This window comes from Cervus elaphus, chromosome 4 (assembly GCF_910594005.1).
Source record: "Cervus elaphus chromosome 4, mCerEla1.1, whole genome shotgun sequence".
NCBI lineage: Eukaryota > Metazoa > Chordata > Mammalia > Artiodactyla > Cervidae > Cervus > Cervus elaphus.
In genome coordinates, this window is record NC_057818.1 from 4,561,238 (window position 1) to 4,574,468 (window position 13,231).

The following is a 13,231-nucleotide window of genomic DNA, read 5'->3' on the forward strand; positions in this document are numbered from 1 at the left end:
GGAGACTCAAGATCTTTATTTTCTCAAACACGCTCCTTTTACTTCAGCTTCTAGTAATCTATCTAAGTGACTGACCAGGTATATGAAGAGATTTGTAGATTTGTTTACAAAAGTAACTCTGGGAACAAACTAAATGTCTGGTTAAGTAAATGCTGTCAGACTGCAGCAGGAGGCAGAGAGACACATGTGGCACATGTCCATTTCCTAAGTCAGTGGGGATTCCGTTCGTAGCCAGTCATTAACACCTATACCTTGACTGCACCTGTTCTACATGCCCAGCACCTCCTGAGCATTATATACTGTTTACTCATTTAATTCTCACACTGACCCCAAGATGGGTATAACTATGTTCCCTACTTTGCAGCTGGGGAAACGTGGCTTTGAAAACCACACCCCAAGTCCCCAGTCTCAGGGTGAACCTGGTGGGCTCTTTCTGAGACCACCCTTCCCCATGCTCAAGGAATGGGAGATGAGGGAAACTTTCTGGGTGATATTTTCTGTGTTCATTTTTTACCACACTATATTTTAATTTTTAAAATCTTCATAATCAGAATAAAACTCCCTTTTAAAGAAATCCATTTCCTATTCTATGGAAACAAGCCAAAATATGAGGAAAATTCTAGGTCCTCAGATAAACACAGCAGTGTTTTTCACAATAAGAAAAATGGGGTACAAACTAAACATTCAACTATAACTGATGTAGGCTGACTTTAAAAATAATTTATGGTCAATATTTAATGCCACGGAAACGTCCTGAGATGAAAGCAGATGTAACTGTTTTCATTCACGTCTCAGCCATGGACAGAGGCCCCTTCCGAGGCCGGAGCAGGACTGGAAACCAGCCCCAGAGCGTGGTGACCGCCCCCGAGGGTGAGCGGCTTCTTTTTGCTTTCACACTTCTCTGCATGTGCTAAGATACCTACCACGATGACTGACAGCAACCTAAACACAAATCGCACTGACACACGGGGACAGTTATGCGGGAGAGCGGGGCGGGGCGTGTCTGGGGAGCCCCGGGAGGCTCAGCTCGCAAGACGGACTCTCAGGACCACGGCGCCAGGAAAGGTTGCGAGCGTGGGCGCCCTCACCTGCTGCAGCTCCAGCTGGCCCTTCCCTTGCCTCATGATGTTGCCCTTTTCCAGCAGCTCCTTCTGGGTCTTCTCGAACTCTTCCTTCCCCTGGAGGGGAGACACAGCATAGAGTTGAGCCACAGCGCCCAGGCCAGGGGGGTGCAGTGAGGCCAGCAGCCTCTGGGGGCGCTGCGGCCACGCTCGGGGTGAGGACGGGGCTCGGACGGGGCGGACGCACGCCACGCGACCACACGAGGGCCGGGCTCGGGGCTCGGACGGGGCCGACGCACGCCACGCAGCCACGCGTGGGCCTGCCCCAGGGCTGGGCTCGGGGTGAGGCAGCAGGGCCCCGGGACTCCTTTAGGCCCAGCCCTCTGACTGGCACCCGCCACGTGGCACGCATAGGCTCGGAGTGAGGACAAGGCCGTGTGGTGAGGATGGGCTGGGCGCACGCCAGCAGTCAGGCCCCATTGCCCTGCCCGGCCCCCACAGTGGGAATCACGGCCGGGCCTGCCCCCTGGTGTACAGGGTCTGCCTGCCCACCCCTGCCTGCTGTCCTTGGGACGCCCACTCGGCTGACACCCGGGCCTCAGCTCAGAGGCCCAGCCCGGCTCACTGTCCTGTCACCTCGCTGTTCCCCCTCTCCTCCTGCCAGGATCTTTGCCTTTGCTTGTACTTCAGGATTCACTTCCCCAAACAGGGCAAGGCAGCAGACAAGTCCTGCCCTTGCAGGTGATCGGCAGCCATCCCTGGGGGGCACTGCAGGACCTCTGATGGTGCAGCCACATGGGTCCAAGGGCCTGAGATAGGGGAGGACAGGACTCCAGGGGCCCAGCTGGCCTGGAAGGTCCAAGTGAGCAGGGCACTGGGACTCAGCAAGCCCTTGCCGGGACCCACGTCTACCTTTGGCCATAAGAGCTTTCTCTGGGGGGATCAAGGTCCCCATGACAGGGTGGCAAAGCCAGAGCCCTGAGGACCAGGGGCCCTCCCCAGGGCCCAGGCGCACCCACCTGCAGGTGGACGTAGTCATAGTCCTCCATCCAGCCCCCCTCGCTGTTCTCATACTGCCCGTCAGGTGAGTCCTGGGAGGTGAACTTGGGGGGCGAGGGCAGGGGCCGGGACTGGATGCTGCTGGCCTTGTCAGTGGGGTTGGGGTGCAGGGGGCCACCCCCCTCCGGCCCCGGAACAGAGGCCTTGGTCCGTCTGAAGAGCAGCGAGGCGTTGCCGTGCAAGAAGGAGGCCAGCTGCTTGGCGTCCTCGGGCACTGCCCGTGAGCAGGCCACCAGGCGGTCCAGGTCTTCGGGGGTGGCCCCCAGACCTCCCCGGCCACTGTCGAGGGCCTGGCCATGGGCCACCAGTGTCTGGTACACGTCCTCCATCTTCTGCAGCTGCCGGCTCAGCTTAGCGTGCAGCGTGCGGTCAGAGGTGTGCGTGGCGTTGCCCACTGCGCTGCGGGCGAACTCTAGCAGCTCGTGGACGGCCGTGTGCACGGCGGCCACAGCGGCCCGCAGGTCTGTGGTTGGAGGCTCCTGAGGCTCGGGGGGCCCACGCCGGCCCCCGCATGCGCCTGCGCTGCCTGCTAGGTCCAAGAGGTGGGCCACAGTGGCACTCACGCCCTGCTGCAGCCGGGCTAGGGCCTCCACGGCCACCTCCAGCTCCAGGGGCTCGCGGCCCGGCACCGCCGCCTCCAGGGAGGAGGCCGACTGGCTGCTGCGGGTGCTGCCAGTGCTCGAGGCCGACAGGCGCTTGGCGTCGGCCGGGGCCTCCCTCTCGGCCGCAGGGGGCACCGAGTACAGGCTGGTGTCCGCCATGGCACTGCTGGCCGCCTCGGGGGGCAGGAGCCGCTCCCGGGGCACGTCGTAGAGGGTGCCGGGGCCGGGCCGCCGCAAGCCTGGGGGCACGTCGTAGAGGTCGGGGGCCGGGGGCGGCACGTCATACACGTCCTCGGCCGGCGGGGAGTCCGGAGGGAGCGCGGCCAGGACCAGCGGGTGGCGGGTCGGGTCGAAGGGCTTGGCCTTGGCAAAGGCGGGGGGCACGTCGTAGGTCTCCTCACGCAGCAGGGGGCCGTCGGGCACATCCTTGCTCACCGAGGGAGGGACATCGTACACCTGGGGGCCGAGAAGCAGGTCACAGCTGCCTGTCCACCTGCCCCCGCCTCAGACCTGTGGGTGGACCCAGGCATCCACACACAGCCTGGTGCTCAAGCGTCGCCATTCTTCCTGCAGGTTACACTTCAGAACCCGACTCTGGGGCCAGACCAGAGCTCAAAATCACGGCCCCACCACTTACTAGCTCTGTGACCTCAGGCGCTGGCTGCACCTCTGTGCCCAGCCAGTTGCCTATGAGAGAACGCCCTCACGGGTTTATTGTGAGGACTACACGATTTAATTCTCTGTGTAACTGCAAACACTCAGGGAGAGGTCAGCTATTGCACCATTACCTCCACCACCGTCAGCATTGCCACCACTGGGATATCCTCTAGTCTGTCAGTCTCTCAGTCCTGTCTGATTCTTTGTGACCCCATGGACTGGAGCCTGCCAGGCTCCTCTGTCCCTGGGATTCTCCAGGCAAGAACACTGGAGCGGCTTGCCATGCCCTCCTCCAGGAGATCTTCCTGACCCAGGGATCGAACCTGCTTCTCTTATGTGTCCTGTATTGGCAGGCAGGTTCTTTACCTCTACTCTGTGGTAGATATTAATAGGTGGCTGAGCCACCTGCATGCTGTGCTCAGGGTGCTGACGCCCTGGTTCGACCAGGACAGTCCTGGTTCGTGCCCCAGGCCCCTTCTAATTATTCATCCTCCTCCTCCCCCTCTCAGAAGAACCCTGGTTCGGATGGTGCATTCTGTGGTCCCCCTGCTATCCCATGTGATGCTCTCAAGAACCTCCTGGAGAACGCCCTGCAGGGGAGGGACCCTTTCCCTGACGAAAAAGCCGAGGCTCGGGGGGGGGGTGCCTGGTTTCCACCCCCATCACAGAGGTCCTGGAGGCAGGTCTCTGGAGCCCCCTGCTCTGCAGGCTCCCGCCGCAGGGCGCACACAGTCATACCCAGCACCCTGCGTGGCCGCAGCATCCCTTCTGCGCTCACCGCGTGGTGGCTGGCCGGCGGCAGGCCCTTCTCCACACTGGGGGGCACGTCGTACACGTCCAGCGATGGGTCCCGGCCATTGGGACCCTTGACGGCCATGGGGGGTGTGTCGTATACCTGAGGGCAGGAGAGGCGCAGTAATGCAGGGGCCAGGGCCACCTGAGGGCAGGGAGAGAGGACCCCAAGCTGCACCCCAGGGCCTTCCGGGCCGGGGCTGGGGAGCGCAGCGCCCCCACCCGCCACCAGCCTGGACACCCACCTCCTGGCTGCACTGGCCGGGCAGCAGCCCGCGCACGGGGGGCACGTCGTAGATGTCCTGGGGCCCGGGGGCCAGCAGGTGGCGCGGGATGTCGTACTCGTCCTGCTCGGGCGGGGGGGCCTCGAACACGTAGCCCTGCCCCACGCGGGTGGGCACCACCACCTGCGGGCAGACGGCCGGCCGTCACCTCCGGCCCTGGAGGCCGGCCTCCATGACCCCCAGGGCGCTGCCGCCACCCAAGGTGAGCAGGACACACACAATGGCCCCGGAGCCGGGGGTGTGCGCGTCCCTCGGGGTCCTGGCCTCTCTTCAGTCAGACCGCGTGCGGGGACCACAGGGACCCACTGTTGGCCAAGAGCCATCTGGTGTGGCAGGACACAGGTGCTGTCTCCACAGCTGAGCAACCCGCAAGGTTCCAGAGGTGCCTACACATGGGCTGAGGAGGGGGCCGCCCCTGCCGACAGCGCCTCCCAGCCGCACTGTCCACAGCGCGGCCTGCCCGCGGCGGTGTCCCCACCGGAGGGCCTGGCAGCTGCCTTTGGGCTCCAGATGATGGAGGCGGTGGTGCCAGGCAGGGTTCTCCCCAGGCCAGAGGAGGAGGGGGCCTGCAGGCGATCCCGGGGGTCAGGGCCCAGGGCCTCCCTGCCCTCCTTGTCCCGCACTCCCTTGGGGGATTCCTGGGAAGGGGGTCACCGAGAACTCCCAGCCCCTAGAGCCAGTTCTATGGCAAACAGCAGGACACACGCTGTTCCGGCAAGTTGTGCGGGGGTATGAGGGAAGGATGGAGACCGGAACCAGGACCCCCGCTCCCCATAGCACCACACCCCGGGGGCCGCGGAGACCACCCTCCACGCACCAAAAAGGACAGGGCCTCGGTGGGGAGGTCTTCCCTCCCGGTGCAGGGTGCGGGGTCCCTGGCCCGCTGGTGGGCAGGGCTGGGCAGGCAGCCTCCCCCTGCGGGCCTCATGGGCCCCTGGATCTGCTGACCCGGCAGGGGCACACCTCCTCCACACGGCTCCCAGCTCAGCCCTCTTGACAAAATGCCATTCTGTTCCCTAATCAAACGGGAGGTCCGGGACGCGGTGACTCAGGGTTCCCCACGCGTCCCTGGGGGCCGTGGGGTAGAGGCAGGCCTGCTCCGCAGCCGCTGGGCGCCCCCGGGCAGAGACGCAGCCGGGCGGGGCTCGCCCACAGTGTCCCCGCCCCCGGCTCGTCTGCGCAGCGAGCGGGCGGTCCTTCCCAGGTTCTCTTCTCCAGCCCCAGACTTGAGTCTCCTCCAGGGCTATTTTCAGACGCTGGAGCCGGCCAGCAGCAGGCCGGGGGGGCGGCTGGCGGGACGTGGCGGGTCGGCGGGACCCTGAGGCGAGGCCCGAGGGGACCCCAGGATGAGGGGTGCGCCCTGGCCTCTCCCTCTGTGCCCGCCAGCACCGCCGCGGGGAGCAGCCATGCTGGCTGACAGATGTCTCTTGTTAGAGGGCAGAGCAGGCGGCCACTGGGAGGAAGCTGGTCAGGGAGACCCGTGCCCCAGAGAGCCGTGGAGCCCCTCATCACAGGCTGCTGGCTCCACACCTGAGGCCCCATCAGCAGACCTGGCACCCCAGGGGCGGGGGACAAACCCAGAGCTGAGCAGGAGACACAGCACCCAGCCCACGGCCCACACGAGCTCTCACGCACATATCTCAAGGCACAGGAGACAGACACGCAGAAGCCGAGAAAACACGCCCCCCAGCCACGGCCAGACACACATCCAGACCATTACCTGGGCAGGCGCCACAGGGCACCGTCAGGAGACCGAAGTGAGACTGAAGGCTCCCAAGACCCCAGAACCTGGCAAGCGCCCTGCTGCCTTCTGCCCGGGCCAACCACCACCAGGCAGCCTGTCCCTGTTCCGGGCAATGTGCGTCACCCCAAGCAACCCAGGCCAGCCCACTCTATGGTGCCGAAGGATGGAGGCCCAGGCCTGACATGGGTTCCCCCCTCCTGAAGAGCAAGGCTGAGCTGAGCCGTGTCTGCAGCTCTGACCCAGAGGCGCTCCCCCAGGACTGGCCTCCTCCTCTGGGGCCCCCCGGCTTCTGCCCTCGGCTTCCGAAGCCATGCCCTAGCCCCAGAGGGCGCTGACTCCCGAGGGTCCCTGACCTCCCCCGAGCCACGCAGGCCGCCCTGCTCCAGGCTGCCAACAGGTGACCATTCCTGGGCGCCTGCCTCATCAGTCGCCTTCTGTTTCCCTGGCCCCAAGGCCCCACTGACACTCTGCAGGGTCCCCCTCAGTCCAGCCAACCTCCAGCCCTAGAACCAGGGGCCTCAGTTTCCCAGGCTTCTGAAAGCACAGCCTGAAATGTGGGCACAGATGCAAGCTGCAGGATGTTTACAGTCTTGCAGTTTGTTACAGAGACACTCGCCATCAGAAACCCCTTGGAGCCTGTCCCCCAAAGAGGGGGTGACAAGCAAAACTGGGGGCAGCTGTGATCACACTTAGAGACCCAAGAAAATGCTTCTGGCATCTAATGCCAGATTTATGACCTCAAAGGGGAAAGTCTGTACCATCTGTGAAAGATGAGTAGTTCAGTAGACAAAATACGCTGAAATCCCCCAGCGGGCCCGTCTCGATTGGGGGAGCTCCTCTCCAGGCGTTCTCACACATTATGCACCTGCCCGTGACAAGCAAGCATGGCTTTCATGACTATGAAATAAAAGCAGATGCAATCGAGGCTGCCCAGGCCAGGAGCAGCGAGGCTTCTCAGGGGAGGGCGAGGTTTCTGGACACAGAGCCTTACTCCCTGGGCCCCCAGCCAGGTCGGGGCCCTCGGGGACACTGGTTCTGGGCAACCCCCCCCAGTGAGCAGGCAGGGGGAGCTCGCCAGCTGGGGGAACCCAGAGAGCAGTCCAAGAGCAAGCCGCGTGCACGGGAGGGAAACAGGACCCACAGCTAAACGTGGGCTCGAGTCCACAGCCCACAGTGGGGCCTCACTGCACCGCCGGGCTGGGGGCTTCCACTGTGTCCGGCCTCAAAGCTGCGCCAGGACACGCCCGCCTGCAAAGGCTCGGAAAGGAGAGAGCAGGCGGGGAGAGCGCCTGCCCGGAGAGTGTGAGGAATGGAGCTGTGTGGGTGTGCCAGAGGGACTCTGGCCTGTCCCCAGGCTCCCCAGCCAGTCTCCCCACCCCGCCCCATGCCACCGTGCAGCAGTCCCTGTCTGGGCCGCCCCAGCCCAGCCCCCAGCCTGTCCAGCCAGGCGGCGGAAGGAGCAGGAGGAGACGAGGGGCCTCCGCCCAGGCCTCCCAGCTGCCAGGCTCTGCCCGTGGCAGGGCCAGGGTGACACCACACGCTGGACCGCTGCCCGGCGGGCATCTGGCCCCTGGGCCGGCAGAGCACAGAGGCCCAGTGCCGTGGGGAGAGTGTCCTCAGATGGGGAGCTCTGGGCGAGACACGCACTCCAGTCCTGCTCCGTCCACGGCAGACGGGCCCCGGGGTGAGGGGCGTGTGGGCAGGTCGGGGTGCCGCTGGGGTGCTGGGCTCCCACCTCCCGTGGGCAATAAACAGCCTGCCAGGGACTTGGAATGAAAGGCCCTCTCGGGCGACCAGACCGTCCAGCAGGCAGTGTGCACCCTCAGTCCAGGAGTCACAGACAGGTCACCCGGCGGCTTCCGCAGCTCGCTGCCACAGCCCGGGAGAGGGTCGGGCGCCTGGGGGACGCGCTCACTGCTGAGGGGCCCCCGGGCGCCCCGGGCCCTTTCTCCGTGCCCTGCCGGCTGGCGCTCACGCAGCCGCCGTCCTGGCCTATGGGCCCCGAGCGAGGTGGCAGAGCAGAAGGACGGAGCAGCTGCAGGCCCGACGACCGCGGAGGCCCCGCCGCCCCGCATCGCTCACCCTCACCGCGCCACTGGGCAGAGAAGCGTCGCCGCCAGCCAACGCATCCTTCCGGGATCCTGGCCACTCCAGCCTTGCGATCCATACCCCAATTACCCGTCAGAACCTCCACTCCCCTTTCCTGGGCTCCCTGCGCCGTCCCCTCTGTGCAGAATGGCTTTATCCTGCACGGCGGGGCAGGTCACTCCCACCCCAAACCCTCTGTCCTCAGGAGGGTACCAGGCCCCCAGGGTCCTGGCGACTCTCAGGCCTCCTGGGCCAGCTCCAGCTGCCACGCCAGTCTTAGACATGCTGGTCCTCTGCCGGGAAACCCTCCCACTGGGGCTTGTCAGCTGAAGGACACCTCGTGGCCCAAGACCAGCTCCATGTCTTCTCCTGGGCTGCTCACCCCCACACCAGCAGACACGTAAACACTCAGCACTCACCTCCCATTGCAGCCCCACACCAAACGCGGAGCCGCTACGGGAACCCCCGTGGTCCCAAAGATCACACTGGCTGGGCCCTGCTGTGTCCAGCAATCAGGCCTGGGCAAGACCCCCCGGAAGGGCCGCCTGATCTCCCAGGGAGGCCTTACCTTGGCTGGCGGCTTCGTCCCCTCCCAGTGCCGTGCGTCCATTGACGGGGGCACCTGGTAGACGCCCTGCCCTACCCCGGCGGAGGGCGGCACCTGGTAGGTGTCCTGGGCGGGGCTGCCCGGCCCCGGGGGCACCTGGCAGAGGTCTGGGGCTGGGCTGGGGAACGGGTGATGAGGCATCTGCTTGGAGAAGGCGGAGGTCTGCTTGGCCGGCGGGGACTGGAACTGGGGGCTGGGCCCAGGGGCCTGATAGAGGCCCTGCTGAGTCTTGCTGGGGGTGGGTACCAGGTAGACACTGTCTGGCTGGGGCGGGAAGGTGGCCGGCAGCATGGGCGTGTACGGGGCCGCGGGGGCCAGGAGGCTGGGCTGGGGTGGGCCGGGCGCCGCCGGCTTCTTGTCGTGCATGCCCACCAGGATCTTGAGGCGGTTCCCGGGCACGATGCCTTGACGGCCGTGGAGTGAGCAGAGCCACCAGCCGCCCAGGCCCTGCGTGTCCCGCTCCAGCACCGTCATGATGTCGCCCTTGCGGAAGGAGAGCTCATCCGGGGACTCGGCCACGTTGTCATAGAGGGCTTTGGCCAGCACGTTCTGGGGAGAGAAGTAGGTGTGAGGGCAGAGGCGGCGCTCGGCACCCGCGGCCCGCCCAGCTCCCACCCTCTCCAGGACTGGGGGGCACGTGGCTCTGGCACCGAGGCAGGAACTACACAGGGTTTAGCGGGATCCCTGTGCCTCTGTGCCCACCGCCCCTGGCAGAACAGCCCCGCTGATGCTGGCGCTTCAAACGTGCCTGCAGTGTGCCTCAAAGCCCTCGCAACTGCAGCCTCTACCCACACTCCAGGATGGCACCCAAGCTACTGAAAAAAACCACAACCAAGTACTCCCAGAGTCACGCTACAGGCTGGACCCAAGGCTGGGGAGGGCAGCGACCATGACAGTAACGGCCACCACGTCCTGCAGAGAAAACAGGATGCACGCCCTGCCTGCTGCCCTGCCGGCGCGGTCAGCCAGGAGGGAGAGACCAGACGACACACAGCAGCAAAACAGTCATCGTCTGCAGAGCACGCGCCGTCTATGTAAAGAGCCCAACAAGCGCGAAGGGCCGACCTCACGGGAAAGACGTCAGCAGATAACAAAAGCTGCAAGTTATCTAAGAGTTAAGCAAGCACAGACTCCAGGAGACCTTGGAGGAGAAAATGCGCCAACTGGGCCAAGCTTACTTAATATGTTACAACTGCAATAAAAATGCCAACAGAATTTTTGGGAGAGGGAAGAAGTCAATCAAAGACAAAGAATCTTTCTAGAATTGAGTGGAGAAATAGAGGTCGGCAGGTAGGCAGGTTCGTTCTGAAAATGGAAGGCAAAGAGGCACTGCGTTCTTGCCATGAGGATGGGTCACGACTCCAGACCACGACTGGGACCCCCACAGTGATGGCGAGGGCAGGACCACAACACACATGCTCACGCACCGCGGGAAGAGAAGCCTGTTTGGACACTTGCCTCACGTTACAAACACCTGTAAAAGGTACGAGCTTAGAGGTGACAGAAGAAAACACTGTCCCAGACTACCTCTGGGACTTTGGAGTGGAAAAAATTATAGAACAAAATCCCAGGAAAAAAGACCACAAAAGCACAAAATCTAAGGAAACAACAACAGAAGCAAAGATAGATTCAGGCTCACTGACGTGAATGGTTTCAGCTGGATGGGCGAATCACAGAGAGCTGGCAGGTGGCAGGCCACCAATGACAAGACGATCAAATCTGGAGTCTGGAGGGGCTCTGACATCTAAGCAGTGAAAAGGCAAAACACCAGCAGAAAACCCACAAAACACAGAGTTCTCTGAAAGGGAAAGCAGACTGGCCAAGATAGCCACAAAGGATGCGCAGGGCCCCAGCTGGCAAAGCGGGACACGTTCTTGATTCTGCCCTGAGCTCTAGCAGGGCCCGGGCGCTAGTGAGGAATGCCAGCCATGCCCGCCTGAGTTTCGGCTGCAAAGAGGCACTCTATGGCCCAGAATGCTGTGTGCAGATGTCACAGGCACCTACAGAACAACTGTACGTGTTTTTCACAGACACTTGTCCGAGGACAGATTCCAGACACATTACATTTGCATGGGTGCCTCTGGAGGAGGGACAGAAATGAGACAGACATCAGGAATAAATGGGGAAAATACAGCAAAACGGGAAGGCATCCCGTAAGGCTGAGGAAGGCCGCAGAAGGGCAGCAGCATCCCCCCAGCCCCGCTCTTTACTCCAGTAATTACCCTTAGTTCTCACAGCTGCCCCAGAGCCACTGACTCGGGGCGCTGCTCTGTTCTCCGTGAGTCAGCCCCCCCGGAGCAGGGAGACACGCTCCACGCAGAGGCCCCAGGGCCCAGCGGGAGGACCCCAGTCCTGGCAGACAGCGTACTGACAGGCCTGGAACCTCCCTGGAGACAGGGAACGGGGAAGAGGGCCCCGCCTTTCAGTCCTCAGCCCACTGCGTGTGTGGGGGCAGGGCCCAGAGGTGCCCCAGGGGCCCAGCGGGAGGGCCAAGGCCAGCCCGGCCCCAGGCAGGAGTGGAGGCAGCGGGCAGGGGAGAGGGCAGCAGACAGGAGGGAAGGCAGCAGAAAGGGGCGAGGGCAGCGGGCAGGGGCGAGGCAGAGGGCAGGAGGGAGGCAGCGGGCAGGGGCGAGGGCAGAGGGCAGGAGTGGAGGCAGCAGGCAGGGGCGAGGGCAGCGGGCAGAGGTGAGGGCAGGAGGGAGGCAGCGGGCAGAGGCGAGGGCAGCAGGCAGGAGGGAAGGCAGCAGGCAGGGGCGAGGGCAGCAGGCAGGAGGGAAGGCAGCAGGCAGGGGTGAGGGCAGCAGGCAGGGGCGAGGCATCGGGCAGGAGGGAGGCAGCAGGCAGGGGCGAGGGCAGAGGGCAGGAGGGAGGCAGCGGGCAGAGGCGAGGGCAGCAGGCAGGAGTGGAGGCAGCGGGCAGGGGTGAGGGCAGCGGGCAGGGGTGAGGCAGAGGGCAGGGGCAAGGGCAGCGGGCAGGAGTGGAGGCAGCAGGCAGGGGCGAGGGCAGCAAGCAGGAGGGAAGCCAGCGGGCAGGAGGGAGGCAGCGGGCAGGGGCGAGGGCAGCAGGCAGGAGGGAGGCAGCGGGCAAGAGGGAAGGCAGCAGGCAGGGGCGAGGCATCGGGCAGGAGGGAGGCAGCGGGCAGAGGCGAGGGCAGCGGGCAGGAGGGAAGGCAGTGGGCAGGGGTGAGGCAGAGGGCAGGGGCAAGGGCAGCGGGCAGGAGTGGAGGCAGCAGGCAGGGGCGAGGGCAGCAAGCAGGAAGGAAGCCAGCAGGCAGGAGGGAGGCAGCGGGCAGGGGCGAGGGCAGCGGGCAGGAGGGAAGGCAGCAGGCAGGGGCGAGGGCAGCAGGCAGGAGGGAAGGCAGCGGGCAGGGGTGAGGGCAGCAGGCAGGGGCGAGGCATCGGGCAGGAGGGAGGCAGCGGGCAGAGGCGAGGGCAGCGGGCAGGAGGGAAGGCAGTGGGCAGGGGTGAGGGCAGCAGGCAGGGGTGAGGCATCGGGCAGGGGTGAGGCAGAGGGCAGGGGCAAGGGCAGCAGGCAGGAGTGGAGGCAGCAGGCAGGGGTGAGGGCAGCAGGCAGGAGGGAAGGCAGCGGGCAGGGGTGAGGGCAGCGGGCAGGAGGGAGGCAGCGGGCAGAGGCGAGGGCAGCAGGCAGGAGGGAAGGCAGCGGGCAGGGGTGAGGGCAGTGGGCAGGGGTGAGGGCAGCAGGCAGGGGCGAGGCATTGGGCAGGAGGGAGGCAGCAGGCAGGGGCGAGGGCAGAGGGCAGGAGGGAGGCAGAGGCGAGGGCAGCAGGCAGGAGTGGAGGCAGCGGGCAGGGGCGAGGGCAGTGGGCAGGAGGGAGGCAGCGGGCAGGAGGGAAGGCAGTGGGCAGGGGTGAGGCAGAGGGCAGGGGCAAGGGCAGCGGGCAGGAGTGGAGGCAGTGGGCAGGGGCGAGGGCAGCAGGCAGGGGCGAGGGAAGCGGGCAGGAGGGAAGGCAGCAGGCAGGGGTGAGGGCAGCGGGCAGGGGTGAGGGCAGCGGGCAGGGGCGAGGGCAGCGGGCAGGGGCAAGGGCAGTGGGCAGGAGGGAAGGCAGTGGGAAGGGGCGAGGGCAGTGGGAAGGGGTGAGGGAAGCGGGCAGGGGCGAGGGCAGCAGGCAGAAGGGAAGGCAGCGGGCAGGGGCGAGGGCAGCGGGCAGAAGGGAGGCAGTGGGCAGGGGCGAGGGCAGCGGGCAGGGGCGAGGCAGCGGGCAGGAGGGAAGCCAGCGGGCAGGAGGGAAGGAAGCGGGAAGGGGCGAGGCAGAGGGCAGGGGCAAGGGCAACAGGCAGGAGGGAGGCAGTGGGAAAGAGAGAAGCCAGCTCCTGGCA

At 65.0% G+C, this 13,231-nt stretch overlaps 1 protein-coding gene across 2 annotated transcripts in view; it reads right to left on the bottom strand.

Annotated features, from left to right (window-relative positions):
• Positions 1-13,231, bottom strand: part of BCAR1 (BCAR1 scaffold protein, Cas family member) — a 34,140-nt gene that overhangs the window by 2,577 nt on the left and 18,332 nt on the right. For both annotated transcript variants that reach the window (XM_043898067.1, XM_043898066.1), the window contains exons 2-6: positions 8,856-9,443; positions 4,417-4,578; positions 4,158-4,274; positions 2,081-3,178; positions 1,089-1,178 (exon numbers count right to left, since the gene is read on the bottom strand). In XM_043898067.1, coding sequence (XP_043754002.1) covers positions 1,089-1,178; positions 2,081-3,178; positions 4,158-4,274; positions 4,417-4,578; positions 8,856-9,443 — 2,055 coding nt within the window. The remainder of the gene's footprint in view (positions 1-1,088; positions 1,179-2,080; positions 3,179-4,157; positions 4,275-4,416; positions 4,579-8,855; positions 9,444-13,231) is intronic.